This window comes from Phyllostomus hastatus, unplaced genomic scaffold (genome assembly GCF_019186645.2).
Source record: "Phyllostomus hastatus isolate PE091 unplaced genomic scaffold, TTU_PhHast_1.1 phas_scaffold_39, whole genome shotgun sequence".
NCBI lineage: Eukaryota > Metazoa > Chordata > Mammalia > Chiroptera > Phyllostomidae > Phyllostomus > Phyllostomus hastatus.
In genome coordinates this window covers 19,283,258-19,302,113 of record NW_025334028.1, presented here as the reverse complement: position 1 = coordinate 19,302,113, position 18,856 = coordinate 19,283,258, and the positions used below count along the sequence as shown (strand labels likewise).

Genomic DNA, 18,856 nt, shown 5'->3' with positions numbered 1-18,856 from the left:
GCCAGAAAACTTTCTTTTGTTAATCATCTTGAGTATACCTAGAACTAAGCTAGAGTAACTTCTTCATTTAACTTTTATAAGAGCCATGTGTGTCAACCTTATTATACATGAAGTGGAGAGACAAAGAGTTAAGTCACATCCTCAAGGCACCATTTCTCATAGAGGATAGGGCCATAATTTGAATCCAGATTTAAATGACTCCAAAGTCCAGGCTCTAAGTTATTTCTATGTCACATAAATGCTGGGGTTACTTTAAAGCCAAGTGATACTGAACAGAAAGTATTAGGTTCTAAAGGGCCTCTCAATACATGAGATGCTACTGATTTAATTCATCCATCCCATAGGTATTGACTTCTACGACAACACAAAGATCACCAATATGACAACCTACTACTTCTAGTTCCTTTGCTCTCATTTGTTATATATTTTTACCCTGTTCTCCTGATATCTGGTTCAGTCTTTTGTCTCTCTACTATATACATTCACCAACTTGGTTTAGTTCCTGACTTCATTCCAGCTTTACCTCTCAGGTTTTGTTAATGCTGAGATTCCTCTTTGCTGCTGGGTGGACTGGTCATGAACAGCTGTGACCTCCCAATGACTTGCTTACATACTGCCTTAGCATTTCAAGTGCTGGCTTCAACTCAGCAAGGCCTGATACTCACCAACCAACAGAAAACTTCCAAGTGGACTACAGAGAAGCTCTGTCATAAAATTGCAGATACAATCTGCAGTGTATTTCTTGACCTATGGTTGATATTTCACAGTAAAATCCTGAAAACTTAATGCTTAAGGCACTTTAGTTTATCTGAAAACCAGCCTCAGATAGCGGGAAAATATATATTGAACAGTTGTAGTTTTATTCCTAGGCTTTCTTGTTTTAATTGTAAACTCATTTCATCCCCTTGAGATTTCTAAATTGCGAATCTCTGCACTGATATGTTTTCTGCTTTAGAGTTGGTTTAACTTCTGTACTGATAAAAGTCTTCTGCTTTAGAGTTGGTTTACTAGCCTTCATCTGCTCTCCTGTCATTCCTGACTTGGAATGTAATTCTCATTTCTGCTGAGTTTAACCTCATTTTGTATTCTGGTTATCTGTTGCTATGTAACAAAGTACCTCAACATTTAGATTCTTAGATGCAAACATTTTATTTTTCCTGTGATCTGTACATTGAGAATCTGTGCAGTTTGGCTAGTAATTCCACTTTTCCTCAAGCCATTGTGCTCACTCATGGCTTTCAGTGAGCAAATGGGCTTTTTGGAGGGTCCAAGATGGCCTTCACTCACGTTATCTATTGTCTTTGCAGGTTTGGTGGGTAAGCTGAGCTCAGCTGGAACTGGTGAGCAGAGTACTCCCCATATACACTCTAGCAGGGAGTTCTTGATGTATTTGAACTTTTTAAGTAGAGAATCATAACTCCTAGAGATAAGCTTCCAAGATATATGAGGCAAAATGTGCCTGTACTTATGCCTTGGGCCCTGAAACACATCATTTCTTCTGCCTTCTAATGGTCAGAGCAGACATAGGCCCACCAGATTCAAAGGGAAGAAACATCAGTCTCACCTCTCAGTGGGAGAAGTATCGCAAAATTTGTGGCTATCTTTCATCTGCTTTACCTCCTATACCCTGTGTATCTTTCCCTCTAAATTTTAGTCTGTGCTTTCACTATAAGCCTAAAAATCTGAATTTGTTTTTTAGTAATTAATAAAATCCGTTGGTTCTAGTTTAATTACATTCATTTACTTATTAACAGGCTTTTTATTTTTCACCTATTACATGCTTGAGTACTATAAGAAGCAATAATTAGAAAGCAGTACAAAAAAGTAATTTTCAAAATATGGACTTTGTTGCCTGGCTTTGAAACTTGCCTCCACTGATTATGAAATCTTGAGCAACTTATTTGAGCCTCGATTTTTACTTTTGTAAAGTGCAGATTAAAATGCTCATATTACGTGGATACTAAAAAAAATACACAAAATGATGTATATTAAATAGTAAGAATATCACCTTTCACTCAAAAGCACACTAGCAAAAAAGAACAGTAGCTATGATTAATAGCTCTCATTATTGCTCACTATGTGAGCCTGTATTAGCCATTTAGTATTTCTAGGACTCCTCTTTTAGTGTGTTTTTGGTCTGTATAATTAAGAAACTTGGTTTTTTTTGTTATGCTTATGGTTATGGTTTATTACAGTGAAAAAATATAGATCAGAATCAGCAAAGGGTAAAGACACATGGAGAAAAGTCCAAGAGAAATCAGGCTCAAGCTCCAGGTGAGTCCTCTCAGTGGAGTAACGTGGGGACAGGAAAAATGAACTTACCTGGACAAATTAGTAGAGCATGGCTGAGGGTCACAGGCATACAGAAACATTCTTATCAGGCAGAATGTTCAGAAATTATCTCCCAGGAGTGTGAATACAGGCCTTTCTTCAGGACATACAGGGTCTGAGCCCCCTAGGCCATCTGGGATCACTCCTTCCCTCCCACATACTACTCTATGATGATAATAATAGGGGAACCTGGGTTCAGGGCATATGGGAACTGTGTTCATTGTCTCAATTTTTCTGTAAAAATCTAATTCCTTAAAAAATTAAAGTCTATTAAAAATCAAAATCCAGGCCCTGGCTGGCGTAGCTCAGTGGATTGAGCATGGGCTGGGAACCAAAGTGTCCCAGGTTCAATTCCCAGCCAGGGTACATTCCTGGGTTGCAGGCCATAACCCCCAGCAACTGCACATTGATGTTTCTCTCTCTCTCTCTCTCTCTCTCTCCCTCCCTCCCTTCCCTCTCTAAAAAATAAATAAATAAAATATTTTAAAAAATCAAAATCCAATTGGACAAATAGGTCACATATGGGCTGAAAGATATTCAGGCTGAAAATATTTTAATAATTGTTTTCAAGTAATTTTATCTAATTGAGATTTTACTGTAAGAAATTCTGTTTCGCCCTGGCTAGTGTGGATCAGTGGATTGAGTTACTGGACTGTGAACCAAAAGATTGTTGATTTGATTCCCAATCAGGGCACATGCCTGGGTTGCAGGCCAGGTCCCCAGTAGGGGGTGCTTGAGAAGCAACCATACATTGATGTTTCTTTCCCTCCCTTTCTCCCTCCCTTCCCCTGTCTAAAAAAATAACTAAATACACTTTTTTAAAAAAATAAGATTCTGTTGCATTTTCTTGGCCTAGTATCTTTAAAGTTTCTTTTGTCTTTGTAGGAAAGGACTGGACATTTTCTTATCAATACTAACTTTTATTATTCTTAGTAGCCTAAAGGTAGGAAAAGGTCCAAATGTCCATTAACTGATAAATGGATAAATAAAATTCAAAGTTCATCCTATAGCAAAACATGGAAACATTATAAGTGAAAGAAGACAGACACAAAAAAAATCATGTAATATGATTTATGAGAAATTTTCAGAATAGGTAAATTCAGAGACAGAAAATAGATACATATTTTCGAGAGGAAGAAGAGATGAAGAAATGTGAATTGACTGATAATGAGTGTAGGGTTTTTTTTGGGGGGAGATAATATTTTGGAATTAACAGAAATAGTTACACAACTTGGCCAACACTAATATCTACTGAATTATACACTTTAAGAGAACAAATTTTATGGTATGTGATTTATATTTCAGTTTGTAAAACTAGCTCTTTCTCACAAATATATTGTTAAATTTCAGTGCCATCTGCTCTGTTTTTATACACTAGATTGGCAGACATGCCAATTGTTAAAAATAAACATAATTCTAATGTATCTAAGTATTCCCTTTGTAAAATTTTCTTAACTTCCTTCCTCTCTCATTCCATTAGACAGATATGAACACAATCCTTTACCTTTATAGAGTATTATAAAGATTAAAATAATAAGAACTCTTCCTTCTCTCAGATCTTCTAGCATTGTTGTAAAAGTGGAATTCTTATATCAGCACGACTTAGTAGCTCTACTAATATGTGGATAAAATAGACTGAGCAGCAGAGTAGTGTAGACTGGAAATAGAATCAAACTGTTGCATTTATACACATCTCTAAATTACAGTTTGTTATTAATTTATTGTTTGATCTAATTGAAAACAACAAAGGGTTTTGTTTTGCTTTTTTGTTTTTGTTTGTTTTGTTTGGCATCATTATAGAATTGTGTGAAACTTGTGATATGATTTGAGTTCCTAAATGTACACCCAAAAGCCTGGACATAATTCAATACAGAAAACATTGAAAACTCCCTACTTTAATGAAATTTTAAAATATGTATTGTGACAAGTGTACTTTATTTCTGTAATATCATAAAATTTTTTTTCTGAAATGAATTCTCTGTGTAGCTTGGTTTAGTGATGGTTTCATTTCTAATCAATTATTTGCATCTTAAATTTTACTGATATTAAAAAAATCCATAATATCAATAAACTTTTTAAATAATTTCTATATATTGTATACAGAAAATAGCTTTAATTAAGCAGCTTATCTTCCACTTGCAAGTTTATGAAAATATAACTATATACTAACAAATAAAAAGTAAAAGATTCCTTTGTTGTTTAAAAATGTAATTATTTTGACTACTATGAAATGCATTTTTGTATTAATTAAAAAGTCCAATCAAGGAAACTCTAAGATGAATCTGAATAATCAAAACACATTAGCTAGTAACATCACTAATTTATAAACAAACCAATGCTTACTTTTGCTTTCTAAATTCTGAGTGTTAATGTTATCTGACTTGTTTACATCTGTTTGGGGAGAGGTATGGAGATTAAGCCTGTAGATATGTGTCCACATATATTCATGCACTCACAGGTCTCTAAACTTTTGGTTTTTGATTAGAAAGTGCCTAGCTTTCATTTGGTAGAAGTGGATGTGATATGTTAAACGTTTAAGTTTTTCTAAAATAAAATATAATTAACATATAATGTAATATTGGTTAAAGGTGGACATAACGATTTTCTATATGTATGTATAATGAAATGATCACCAAAATAAGTGTAGTTAACATTCATCACCATGCAGATTTACAATTGTTTTTTCTAATGGTGGATTTTAACCTTCAAATGCTAATTCTTTTGGTGTTTTCTACAAACTATTTTTCAATCACTGGAAAATTTTGATTTTTGACTTTAGTAACTCTATCTCAGAGAGGTAAGATATGCCAAACATCAGACTCAGTAGGGTTTTAGGTCATTAGTCAAATATAACCACAGAAAATGTTTCCCCAAAGTCGTGACTTGCTAATTGACATGGAATTGGACTGAAAAGCAAACTTATTTAATCCAAATGAGATTCTCCTTTGGAAAAAAAAAAGAGTTATCTGTGAATGTTCAGTTCTAGCCAAAGGAAATTTCATTTTCTTTTTTTTAAATTCTTGTTTTCTTTTTTTTTAGATTTTATTTATTTATTTTTTTAGAGAGGGGAAGGGAGGGAGAAACAGAGAGAAACATCAATGTGTGGTTGCCTCTCGTGCAGCCCCCACTGGGGACCTGGCCTGCAACCCAGGCATGTGCCCTGACTGGGAATCAAACCTGCGACCCTCTGGTTTGCAGCATGCTCAATCCACTGAGCTATGCCAGCCAGGGCAGAAAATTTTATTTTCAACTTTTTATCAATATTACCTCCTCTGCTTCACTGCCTTGATGTTAACACATTTGTTCATTAATTTTTCAGTCTGAAATTTATCAAACTAGTTCTTTATGCAACAAATAATGGTATAAATGGATTATTAAATTAGGGTTTCTTTAAGTTGAATGTTAAAGCAAAATGCTGTTTTTTCCCCTAGAGTTTACATTATAAATTTCCTTCAAGTTGGTATGTTAAAAATAACGCAATGAAGTCCACCAGGAAAAATACCCATATCCTATGTCCCTCTCCCTTATATATATTATGTTTCATTGGAAAAATGGTCAGCTTCTATGCTGATGGCTGCAACATCAATATTGAATATGCACACAGGTGTATACTCACAGGCACATTTTTACAGTATGTTGTATTGTTGGTTAATTCAGTAAACTATTATTGTAAGTTGCATAGCAGTAGGATGCCCTAATATTTTGGTGAGGCTTGAAATTACCTCTCTACCCCAGGATAGGACTTTACTCACACACCCCTGGTGGGTGGAGAACTATATTTTCTTTGAATAGGAGTATTTACTAAAATAACATAAAGCTAAATCAAATAGAATTATTACAAAAATAATTTGTTAAATAATTGTTTTTTTCTAGTACACACTTTTATACAGTTAAAATACTCTTTAAGACATTCTCACCATTTAACTGAACAAGGTGGCCACTAGAGTAAGGTGGCCCTGATGCCTTGGTAGCCTATCTAATCAAACCAAAACCTCAGCTAGAGTCAATGCCGTCAAATCTGAGAAAATGAAACGCTAGAACCACCAATCACAAGCCCTTGCCAACTCGGTTTTCCGAAATAAAGCAACCACTTAAGCTATAGCCAATCAAATTATTTTCTTGTTTTGTGTTATTATGAAAACCTCTCCCTCTAACTCCCTCTAAGTCCTATTGGAGAATGGCTTCTAACTGTCTTTTGTTGGCACTGCTTGATTCTAATCAATGTATGCTCAAATAAACTCTTGAAAATTTTGTGCTTCAGTTTATCTTTTAAATTACTAAATAATTAACTGTATAATGTCGTCTAATGCAATAATGGACAATTGAATGTAATATCTCTTTTAATTCAGTGTACAGTTTTCACTGATCTCTTTTAATAGACTTTTAATCTCAATTTTTTTCATAACATTTACAAGACTTTCGTTCTCTGGGTTTTATTTATTCCTTCTTATCAAAAGTGGGCAAATATTTTCTTAAATTTGATCATGGATGTTCCTTTGAAGGACTAAAAATAAATTTATAGAGTCTCCCTTTAACTGATGGACTTAAACTTGACCCACTGATTTGCTCCACGAACTTCAAAGGGTGGATTGTCACTGTAGATATGATGGGCTATTTCTTCCAAAGCTGGTTCAGGATCAGTTGTAGCAAACTCGGCTGCATCATCAATTTCTTTCCTCACTTCAACATCAATTTCCTTCAGTTCTTCAACACTGGCAAGGTGGCTGTTTACTATTTTATCTTGGAGAAGCATAATTGGATCACTCTTACCTCTTACATTTTGAATTTCTTCTCGGGTACGGTAACTGACTCCAGGATCACTCATACTGTGTCCATGATAACGATATGTCTGGAGCTCCATCACTATGGGCCCCTTTCCAGATCTACAATAATCAGCTGCAAACTTAGTTGCCTCCCGAACACACAGCACATCCATTCCGTCTACCCTTAGTCCAGGCATAAAATTTCCTCTCTTGTAGTAATCAGTGCTGGCTGCTGCTCTCGTAATAGCTGTTCCCATTCCATAGCGGTTATTCTCACAGATGAAAATACATGGTAATTTCCACAAGGCTGCCATATTGTAAGCTTCAGCTATCTGACCCTGATTGGCAGCACCATCCCCATACACAGTCAAGCAGATCTCGTTGCTTCCTTTATATTTAGAGGCCAGTGAAATCCCGGCTCCCAGGGGTCCCTGTGCGCCCACAATGCCATTGCCCCCGTAGAAGTTCTTACAATACATATGCATCGATCCTCCTTTCCCTTTAGCACAGCCTCCTCTTCGTCCTGTCAGCTCTGCAAGAATTGACCTAATAGAGAGTCCACGAGTGTAGCAAAAGCCGTGAGACCGGTAGGATGTGATGATGTGGTCGGTGGGATTTACCCCGGCCTCCAGGCCCACATAGCAAGCCTCCTGACCATCACACAAGTGACAGAAGCCACGAATGAATTTCTGTTTATACAGCTGATCTGCCTTCAGTTCCATTCGGCGAATAGTCTGCATCGTCTTGTAGTATTTGAGCCCATCCTGCCGAGTGAGCACCGTTGTGACAGGAGGGCCTTCTTCCAACCGATGAAGATCACATTTCTTAATTTCAAATGTAGCGTCATTTGAATAGTTACAGGATGCTACCAGCACTCTGTTAGCAGGCTTCTGGGAGACACCGGACAACACGCGGGACACAGCAGCTACGAGCATCTTCTTCATGGAGGTCGGCAGACCATGGAGGTGGCAACTCCCAACTGCCAGGAACCAGCCGTGCCCCCGAATGTCCTTCCAGCCTCGCTCACCGCTCGAGAACACAAGAGCACGCGACGTCGCAATGGCCTCACTAGTGACAGAAGCCACGTCAGTAGCGCTGAGTCGATCGCTGGCCACCAGACTGGACTGGTGGATTTTTACGGAGACTTCCTGCTGGAAAATTGAGAATAAAGGTTGTTTCTTCCACGGGAAAACTTGGCTGAACTACACACTGAACCTAATTAACGCCATTGTCGTTGCTACAATATAATCATCTGAATCCCTTTTCCCTGCTAAGTGCTGTATAGCAGCGCTTCTCTAACCAGTGTCAATCAGCTGAAGAGAGGAACAAATGTAATCCCTAAGGCACACAACAGTTCTGATAGTTTAAACCAAAGATAGTCTCACCAATATTTCTTTAACTCTTTTTTAAAAATCCTTAACATATGTATGAATATTTTATCCTATTCCAAAATATACCATACATATTTCAATGTTTAAAAACCTGTAAGTTATTTGTAGTTTAAATACTTAAATTAAAAACAAACAGACACTTTTAAAGCTGGCACTCCAGAAGGATATACTAGGTTTATCCCTTTGGTTTCTAAAACATCTGTCACCTGGGGAAGTGGGAGCAGCCCAAGAACAACAGTTGAAAGCCAGTAATAACCTTTACCTGGTGCGGGAAAGTTGAAGGCAGGGTTGAAATGCAGATTGCTATCACAATGGTTTTTTAAAGGTTTTATTTATTTATTTTTAGAGAGAGGGTAAAGGAGAGAGACAGAGAGTAAGAGAAACATTAATGTGTGGTTGCCTCGTGTATGCCTCTTACTAGGGACCTGACCTGCAACCCAGGCATGTGCCCTGATTGAGAATCAAACTAGTGACCCTTTGGTTCACAGGCCTGTGCTCAATCCTTTGAGCTATACCAGCCCAGGCAACAATAATTTTTTGACATGGCATTTTTCTTATCATCCTGAATTCTGTCCAATTTTATTTCTAATTTCTGATCAATCCCCCCTCTTTTTTGAGGCTTCCTTTAATTCATTCAGCATGTTTCCATAGAAAACATGAAAATTCAGGTGGTTTTGATTTTGTGTCAATCTAAATGGTACCAGTCTTAGTCTGGAAAGTCAAGAAGCATGTTTTTATAAATACCTCTTTATATAGTAAATATTAGAAAGTGTAATTTCTTATAAAGTGACCCACTCAGCAGTACACAGTTAGAACTGAAGGAAAGCAATATTGTGTTTATTTAAGCAACTGGTAATAGTTCAATCACAGGACAAAAGAAGTCTTGGGCTTAAGTTTACAAACATCATATATAATTTTTCTGTTTTGTGCTTTTACTAGAGAGGTGATTTTGTATCTGAATAAACCAGTGATAACTGGGATCCTGCTGTATTTAGATTTTTAAGCAATTCACCTTAATGCACATTGTTTTATATCCAATGCCTATTCGTAAATAAACATACAAATAAAATTCAAAATTCCTGTTTGTGAATAAATTCTTACCCAAATTTCCCTAGAGTATGTTCACAGCAGCTGCTTTTTCCATATCTAGTTGAAAGATTGTTTTGGACACTTCTTTTAATATTTAGGAAGGAGGGAGAAAATAGCTAGTTAAAAAGTTATGATCTCTCTTAAAACTCAATCCTCCCTCCACCTTCTCAACCCAGTCATTAAAATGGGCTTCATTTTTTCACTCAATTTAAAATTCTGCTGTTGAAATTCATGGTCTTGCTGTGATGTTTGCTCCCTCTTTGATAGGTAACCTGTTTCTTCTGTTCTCTTTCATTCCTACAGGTACTGGAGATCTCCAGGGAGCATTATCTCCATGAGAATGAGTAAAATGACACTGCGGGATGGAACAGTAGTGTTAATGGGTCACTGAGTGACAGCTGAGCCTTCTCTCAGAGGTATCAGCCAGCCTAGTACTGCCAGGAACGCAAAAGCTATGCAGTAAAGTGTGCCAATTCAATCTTGTCACATGTAACCTGGGCTGCAAAGATAGAGCTCCCCTTAAAAGCCTAGTGTGACAAGGCAAAAGCCGACTGATACCAGAGGAGAAACATGCAAAGATTCTAATCGGGAAATACCTACACTACAGGTCACCATAGAAAATGCCACCCTTTTCAATTTTTTTTGCATGTCTTTGGTTAAGATAAATAATAAAATGTGAGACTTTCAATAACTTCTTAGACATTAGTTATTCTATACCTCCTAAGTGCAACTTAAAGCTAGACAGATAAAATTATATTTGCAGCTTATGATGCCAAAGTATTTCCATTAAATTGATTAATGGAAACTTTTGAACTTTTAAAATATTTTAAACCCATTCAAGTTTTCAAAATAGAAGCAAAGTTTCCAGATGTCAGTGTAAAAGTTTAAAACTCCCCAAGGAGATGGTGAGCTGTATAACCTCTCCTCCTATCTGCCCCCATCCAGGCAAGCTTCAGGCTGCACATGGATGATAGAGACTCTGATGCTGTGTTTTTATTCAAATGATTTCTTTTTTGTCTTGTCATTGTTCAATAATGGGTTTATTACTAAATAGAAGGAAGGGTCGTCTACATGCTCACCACTGAAATGCTAATTGAAATTAAAATCCTCACAAATTCTAAGTTTTTAATGAACACCGAATCTCACTTTTAATATATTTGAAATTAAAGGAAAACAGATGAGCTCTTTTATAAGACCAATGATAAACTTTACATTTAATTAATAAAAAACTAATAAAAGAGAAGCTAGTGATTATAGTAGCAGTCATTCATGTCAATGTGACAGAATTCCACATTTCATATCTAATGGTTGATCCTAAAGGTGCATTTCTGAGTTTATCTTGAAAGTGTCACTCCTGTTGCATCAATAACATATAAAACTGTTTTTAAATAAATGAGAAGAAAATGCTAAAGAGAAAAAAAGAACAGCATGTTTGAAGGATATTTAAATTCCTCCAGTAATAATTGTACTTTTCACCAAATGTTAAGTAAAAAAAAAGCTGTTAAAAAGTGAATATAACTTAGATAAATAATATTAGATCTCACTATATGATTAGTGACAATGTGTTTTTTTATAGCACTGAGATTTGACAATTAAGAGTGATGATTAAGAACTTAGTGAAACCAAATGAGTTATATATAATACAGAGAAGAGTTTTCCCCATTTGGTCTATTACTCTATCTCCCATGGAGAAAGGGAAAATGTCAGTACCATATATTCTGCAAAATAATGACAATAAAGCAAGGTTTCTCTTTAATGTCATAATAAGTGAGGCTATTAAAGAACAATTTAGAACCCTTGGCCAACAGTTTTTTCTTCTTCTCACCTCCATTATAATTCAGAAGTATCATTACATAAAAATTCAGGACAAACTACCATGAGGAGAATATCTGACTGAAAACAAGAGATAAAGTGATAGTGCTCCTTATTCCACCCAGATAATAATATGTGAGGAAAACAAGGATCTTATGGGTTAATTTTTAGTAACAACTGATGGAGCCACCATCTTTCTTTTGCTGGATGGCTCAAGTCATCTGAGCCATAGTGGCCACCGTAGCCATACCCTGTCCCTGGAGTTTGGCACCAAGGTCTAACACATAATGATAAAAGGAGTCATAATGCAATAGTACACATAAAAATTTGTTTGAAGGCATTTTAATAAGGTCTTTATAATTACAGCTATAATTATATATGGCCAGTTGAAATAAGAAATAAAAATTCATGCATAATCTGGTGTCAAGATTTCCTAATGCCTAGTATCTCAGCCACTGGAGAACTAGTATAGGAGTCAAGATTTGTGCCCTGATTTCTGCTCAGTACTTTGAGTTGTTTTGTAAAATCATAATCTCATTCAACACAAATATAATCAATTCAATACCTAGCTCTAAAAAATAAAAGCAAATTCAATAAGGCCCAAGTCAGAGTTAGGCCTATTTGCATTTCCTCCCAAAATTATTCATACTTCTTGGGAAAGTATCCAGCAGATTTTAATTCTTATATACTTAAAAACCCATGTCTCAGTTTTTTATCTTTTAAATAAATATACCTATCCCTAGCAACTTTGATTTCCATAGCAATAAAGTATATGTCAAGTGTGAGAGTAAAAATAAACTCTATGTATTCAATAGTGAAATGAGAACTTCTCGCTTCTGCCCAGTCTTTTGTTAATATATTAACTTCTCCTAACTGTGCCATTTTATGATGTTTCCTTTATAAATGGTCTCCAACAACACTTCTGTTCTAACAACTTTGGATAGACTATTACCTTTTTCTAATATCAGTATGCAATGATATAATTAGCATGTGTACTACTTTTGATGTGCTTCTTTGAAGAAGACCTGAGGCATTCAGCTAGGTTTAAAGAGAGACAAAAGAACGTTGGCAAAATTCCAAGGCACTGCTGCCCTCTAGAAGGAAGTTTGAGCAGCACATTTGACCATTGCAGGCAAATCTTGGGAAAAGGAGGCTCAGGAGGAAGGCAACACTTGGGCCCTGTTTTAACATGTTGTTGGCCACATGGTCAGTTTTCTTTGCCTTATTATGTATCTAACCTTGTGCACAGCCTTGGCTCTCATATCCTAAACTGAGGTCCTAATAGAACACACGGGCTCCTTCAGGAGACCCCTGAAAACATGCGCAGAGAAACAAGCAATGTTTTTGGCAAGATAATATTTTTTAAATAATGGAAATGAAATTTCAAGGTACCATATGCACTGAGATTTAAGACACTGTTATAAATATTGCCCTAGTACGTGATAGGCTTGCATCTCTTTGCTGACATATGAAGTTAACAAAGTTTGCTCATTGGATCCTCAGAGAAGCAGGAAGGTAGTTGCTGTCATTTTCAAATTCTACCTGAGGAAACTGAGTCAGGGAGAGTTTAGGTAAAAGGCAAAACTTACAAAGATAGTAAAAATTTTAAAACCATAATATTTTTCTTCAGCTTTTCCATGCATATAATGAAATGTTTTCTTTCTATATGTTCCTTTTTTTGAACCAGGTAGCACAAACACAATGTTGACATACAACTAGATTTCCCTGTCCTTAACCCAGTTCACAGGGAGGTGTTGTGCTGCAAGCTTCCCCAGCTCCTCTGGCACTGCATGTAGAAAAGGACACGTTATTATAGAATGACAGAGGAAGCAACACATGAGCAGCTGTTAGAGAGACAATAAAACTAATGTATTGCATTCCAGGCAATGGTTACAGTGACAGTTTGTCTTTATTAGGATCAATAATGAACAAATTAAAAATAGAGCTCTGCCAAACCATAACATACAAAACAGAACATTCTAATTTTGTAAAGTTGTGTTGTCTCTTTCAATTTGGTAATACAGCAGAACTGAGAAAACACACTGGGAAATATGAAAATCAAGACTCATAATTATGCAGTACATTATGAATATGAATGCATTTTTTCAAGCAACCTAAGACAATGCTATAGATGTTTTATGGAGCTTTTTATGCGTGAGAATCTTTCTGTTCCCACAGACCCACTGTGCATCTAGATTCTAAAATATTTCCATAGCATCCAGCACTGTATAATAAATCTAAAAGGTCACCATGGGAGAAGCCTCAGTGAGGTTTTGATATGAGAGGGCCAATAAACATCATCCCTATTGGTACATACTGTACAAGAGGAGTTTTTAAGCTCAGATCTGTTAGGTATTCATCAATAGCATCTTAAAGAGAAAGCAAGGTTATTGGGCGATTGTCACCAGAATTTAGCAAGCTCCTGTCAGGGCCATCATCTGGCTAAGCTTCTTCCATTCTCTTTGGCCAAGAGCACTTCACTGAAACTGATGATGAATTTTTCCAAAAATTCCTAACTTTTATCTGCCCTCATCTAGCCTTCTTTCCACCACATTTCATGGTAAAAATCATCATATTTTTACCATATTTTTCAGACCATAAGACGCACCTAGGTTTTAGAGGAGGAAAATAAGAAAAAATATTTTGGAGTAAAAATGTGGTAAAATATTTAATAACATAAATAACATAGTATTTCACCAATGGAAATGTAAACAGAACTCAACAGCAGCATTAACAAGCATTATTCCTCCCAAATTTGGAGGGGAGGGGAAAGAGCATCTTATAGTCTGAAAAATATGGTATCTACTCATAAGAAAGTATTATGGCTTTAAAAGGGATTTTCCAAATTGAATCAATTTTTCCATATTACTCAGAAATATATATGAAATGTATCATATACCCTTTGATTTAAGGAAAAACAGACTTGGTGAGGTTAATAAGCCCAGTAAACACTGGGCATGGCCTCAGTTCCTGTGTTTAATTTCTGGAGAGCCAGTCTCATCTTCCAATTCAGTGCTCTTTGCTCACACATATTACACTGGTCCCCCATCCCAGCTGCTTGTCTCTTGGTTGGGTTTTGTTTTTTTTTTTTCACATCTACAGAGCTTTCTTCCCCCCAATCTCAGCAGAAGAGGAGTTCTGTTATCTGAAATCTAACCCCTCAGCCTTGCTACAGAACCTGTTATTTACTCATAATGAGACACTACCCACTCATATACTCTGCATCCTTGCCTCCCCCTACCCAGAGAATCATCAATTTTGTCTTCTCCTTCGGGTCTTTCCTGCTCATATTTCCTCAGCTCTGAAAGAAGACACCAGAGTCCTCTTTGCCTCTTTTAGATCTCATCCTATATTATTCCTTTTATCTAGGCAGGCTCCACAAACATGCAGCCTGTACCCTCAGTCTCCATTTACTTTCCTCTAATTGCTTCCATATGCTTCTGCAATCTGTGGAGTCAACAATGAAGTAAAATTTCTCATGGCAAGGACTTGGCTAAATTTAATGACAACTTCAGTGTTAGCTCTCTCTGGAACTCTCTTCCACATAACATAAGTGTTTCTCCATGGATATTCCCTTACCCTAACTTCAAAAGTATATCATGTCCTCATGTTGCTTATACCCCAAACTTCATTTCCTCATATGTCGACCTTGATCCAAAAAGTAAATGTGGGTCTCAAGTTAACACTATATGCTCCATCTTTGCTGGTGTCAATGATTACCCACAGATCTCATGTGGTTTATTCACTTAATTTTCCCCAGTAGGGAACTACAAACAATATTTTCCACATTAACTTCCCTTCATTCTCTCTATCAGGAACAAGAGAGCATTTAAAAGACTTATAATTATTTAAACCTGAAAATTTCTAAAAAGAAAGATTTCCTACCTTCTACCAATTTAAATAAAAATATCTTCCCAATTGTCTTGTCATCATTAGAGACTGATATTGATGATTTATAAACTTAAAATATACTTTGACTATAGTGTCATTTTAAAAATTTGTACCATGGATGCATAAAGGCACAAAGATATTTAAATTACTCAAGATAAATGCTGTTAAATTTTTATTTATTTTCTGTATTTTTAAATGTTCTCACATAATCAGGATCATACAAAGCATTTTAGTCTCTTTAGTTTTTTGTATTATATCACCATTATTTTTAAAATAATCAAAAGCCATTTAAAAGACCATTTCAATGGCTGCAAAAAAAGGCCCAATTATATGGATGTGCCATAACTAGCTAAAATATTCTCCTAAGGCTGAATACTTGTATTATGACTGAGCTCAAACTATATTCCAAGCACTATACATTAGTGAGAGTACTGATTTTTAAAGTTTAGTTTACAACTTTAGCACAAACATTTAATGTATCCTATGTATTTGTCTCTTATATTATGTTTCCACTCCCTTTCACACACAATTTTGTGCTAATATAGTCTAAATAATTACTTGTTATTTTTAATGATTTTGTTCTTTTATATTTAGTCTTTGAGACATCCACAGGTTACTGGATAACACAAAGAGGTGATACTGCATACACTCATTTTTTTCCACATCACGTAAGGAGTAATCTATATATTCATTAATTTGGAGTGTTAACTTCATATCTCCAGGTATATGTATATGTATATTAGTATCTACATAAGCTAGAAAATTTGTTTTGAGGCTCTTTAGTTTTAGTATCTCTCAGTTGATTTTTTTAATCTTTTTTAAAGATTTATTTATTTATTTTTAGAGAGGGAATAGAGGGAGAAAGAGAGAGAGAGAGAAACATCAATGTGCGGTTGCCGGGGGCGGTGGCCTGCAACCCAGGCATGTGTCCTGGCTGGGAATCGAACTCTCAGTTGATTCTTATTTAAATACTTTCCCAGTTTTAATTATCGGAGCATTATGTAATTACATATTCAATAGATCAAGCCTTTTTTCTTTATGTTTCTTTTTCAAATGTGTTGAAGATTTTATAGCCCATATACTATTTCATATGCAAAATGAAGTTAATTTTATTAAATGAAAGTGTAATTTGGTATTTGGACTGGAATTCTGTTAAACAAGTAAAATAGAGACGACTGTCTTTACAATATTTATTTAGTTTTAGCATCTAAGAATATTCATCTCTCAGCTTATCCACAGTTTACACACTGACATCATGTGTCTCTTCTTATGAATGTCCTACCCTTTGTTTGTAAAGTCGTTTCTCACCTTGGGTGATGGTGGTTTTAGTAGACAATTGCTTATCAGCATCTACTGTATTCCATGCATGTTGCTAAGTGTATTGCAGGTGATATTTTACTTAGTTGTCACAATAACCCTGACATAGATAAGACTGATATTTATTTAGTAAGAAAACTAAGGTTTTAATAATAACCATTTCCAGGAACCAAAAGCAAGTAAGTGATAGAAACTGGATTCAAATCCTGACTTGTCTAACTCCAAAGTTTCTAGTGTTTCATCAATAATTATGAAGTTAGGTCTGAGATTAAAATACATATTATGTTAAGAAAATATTCTCAATTTAATTTTTACTACATTTTTTAATGTTTTGTTTTTAAGATTTTATTTATTTATTTTAGAGAAGTGGAGGGAGGCAGGGAGAGGGGGAGAGAAACATCGATGTGTGGTTGCTTTTTATATGCCCCCTACTAGGGTCCTAGCCGGCAATCCAGGCATATATCCTGACTAAGAATCAAATTGGCAACTCTTTAGTTTGCAGGCTTGCACTTAATTCACTGAGCCACACCAGCCAGGGCTAATTTTTACTACATTTTTAACAAATATGCTAAAATTTTCAAATATCTTTTTGATATCTGTTAAGATACTAACAGCATATCTTTATTAATATATTGCCATTGAAGGCCACCCTTACTGTGTGTGGGACCCCCCAAAAATATATCTTTACAAATTTTCAAGACAAATTACAAAATTCATGGCTTCATGCAGGGTATAGTAATTTATTGATGATGACTCAGAATAATGAGTAGAGAAGAGATAGTTACACATTTACTGTCCAATCAGAGCTTGTGAATGCTTTTGATAATATTCAGAAAAAGCAATCTATTCTTGTTCATGTTTGAGAACTATCTCTTTTTGTTCTTTATTGCCAAATGCATCATTTTTAGCTAACTTCATACCTCCTTCCTCAAGGAAAAGGTAATAGCTATTATTAATCACAAAGAAGTGGTTCTCTAGTATCTGTTTGTATTGAAACAATATCAATCTTTCTGATTCTATAGCTTGCTAATACCATTTATTTTATTCTGTTTACATCATCACTCATGATGCTGAAACATACTTCTTATCACCTATGAAAGTGACTTCCTAAAGGTTGTTACCTTGCTTTACTGATAATGACCCCAAATGCAAATCTTACCCAGAGTATGCAGGTAAAAGTAAATAATCATTGTATTTCTGGTCATGATCAATTTACCTTTAAGACATTTATGACATAAAGGTAGAACAACATATCATCAGACCATGTCCTCCCTTTAAGTAACTTCGACTACTATTACTGCATTTCTAGCATGTAATTTCTTTCCATGTGGACTGCATTCTTGTTTTCTAAACAACACCACTAGCAGGAGGGACCATGGGAGGAGTGAGATGAGTGGTCCTCTCATGAAAGAAATGGCTTTCCTGCCTGTGGCACAACTTAAGACCAACCAAGGAGAGTATGATGTCACAGCAACTGTTAGGAGCAGAGGAGGGCATCTGTAAGAAGGGCCTGTTGACATTGTGGAATAACTGTTTTGAAGTCCTGGGAAGAAATAGGTGTAAACTGCCTGTTGCAAGTTAGTCTTGGTAACCACTCTTCCCCACTTCTGCACCCTACAACTTTAGTTTACTTATTTTTTCCTTATTTCTCAGGTGCGTGTGTGTGTGTGTGTGTGTGTGTGTGTGTGTGTGTGTGTGTGTGTGTGTGTGTTGTTGGTTTTTATTTGTTGGTTTGTTTGTTTAAAATATTCAGGCTGTAACACCACCAGAGAAGGGAGAAAGGGATATAGCTCTTCCCCGCTAAGTGCAGTAGAGTGGACTGGCCAATTAGTAGAAGAGCAAATAAATGTTGCTGGTGTGTACTTAGCTGGAGGACATGAGTATAACACTGGAGCCATCAAAAGTGTGCCATTCACCCATCAGTGGACTCTGGCAGTAGGCTGTAGAATGGATGCCCATGGTGGTTCTGGAGTGATTGGACACAGATTGTAAACAGTGTGGTTGGTATTTTCTGGAGCAAATTCTCTCAAGTTCAAGTCTCTTAGTGGAAAATTCACAAATGTTGTATTTGGCATCCTGTGAACCACTTCAGATGGAGGACCAAGATCTTTGAGAATTTCTTTATACACCCTTTTCTGGTGTGGCAGCAACAGCATGTTTGTTTTTTATGACCATCAAGCACACCCTTTTCAGCAGGGAGCCTCAAGCAGTCCATTAAAGAGCACATCAGAAGTTTTTCAGAGTGGTGGAATGATCACTGCA

General features: G+C 35.9%; 1 protein-coding gene across 2 annotated transcripts; it reads right to left on the bottom strand.

Annotated features, from left to right (window-relative positions):
* Nucleotides 1-6,862: 6,862 nt before the first annotated feature.
* PDHA2 (pyruvate dehydrogenase E1 subunit alpha 2) lies at nt 6,863-8,038 on the bottom strand. Of its 2 annotated transcripts, XM_045820355.1 has the most exons (2): nt 7,514-8,038; nt 6,863-7,432 (listed from the first exon to the last, which is right to left on the bottom strand). In XM_045820355.1, the coding sequence occupies exons 1-2, from the start codon at nt 8,036-8,038 to the stop codon at nt 6,863-6,865; spliced, it is 1,095 nt and encodes a 364-aa protein (XP_045676311.1). The 2 variants fall into 2 exon arrangements, with proteins under 2 accessions (XP_045676311.1, XP_045676310.1); XM_045820354.1 differs by having other exon boundaries at nt 6,863-8,038.
* Nucleotides 8,039-18,856: the final 10,818 nt, after the last annotated feature.

Bases quoted from the DNA above. Each gene is read 5' to 3' on its own strand.
- PDHA2 (XM_045820354.1), bottom strand. From the start codon at position 8,038: ATGAAGAAGATGCTCGTAGCTGCTGTGTCCCGCGTGTTGTCCGGTGTC.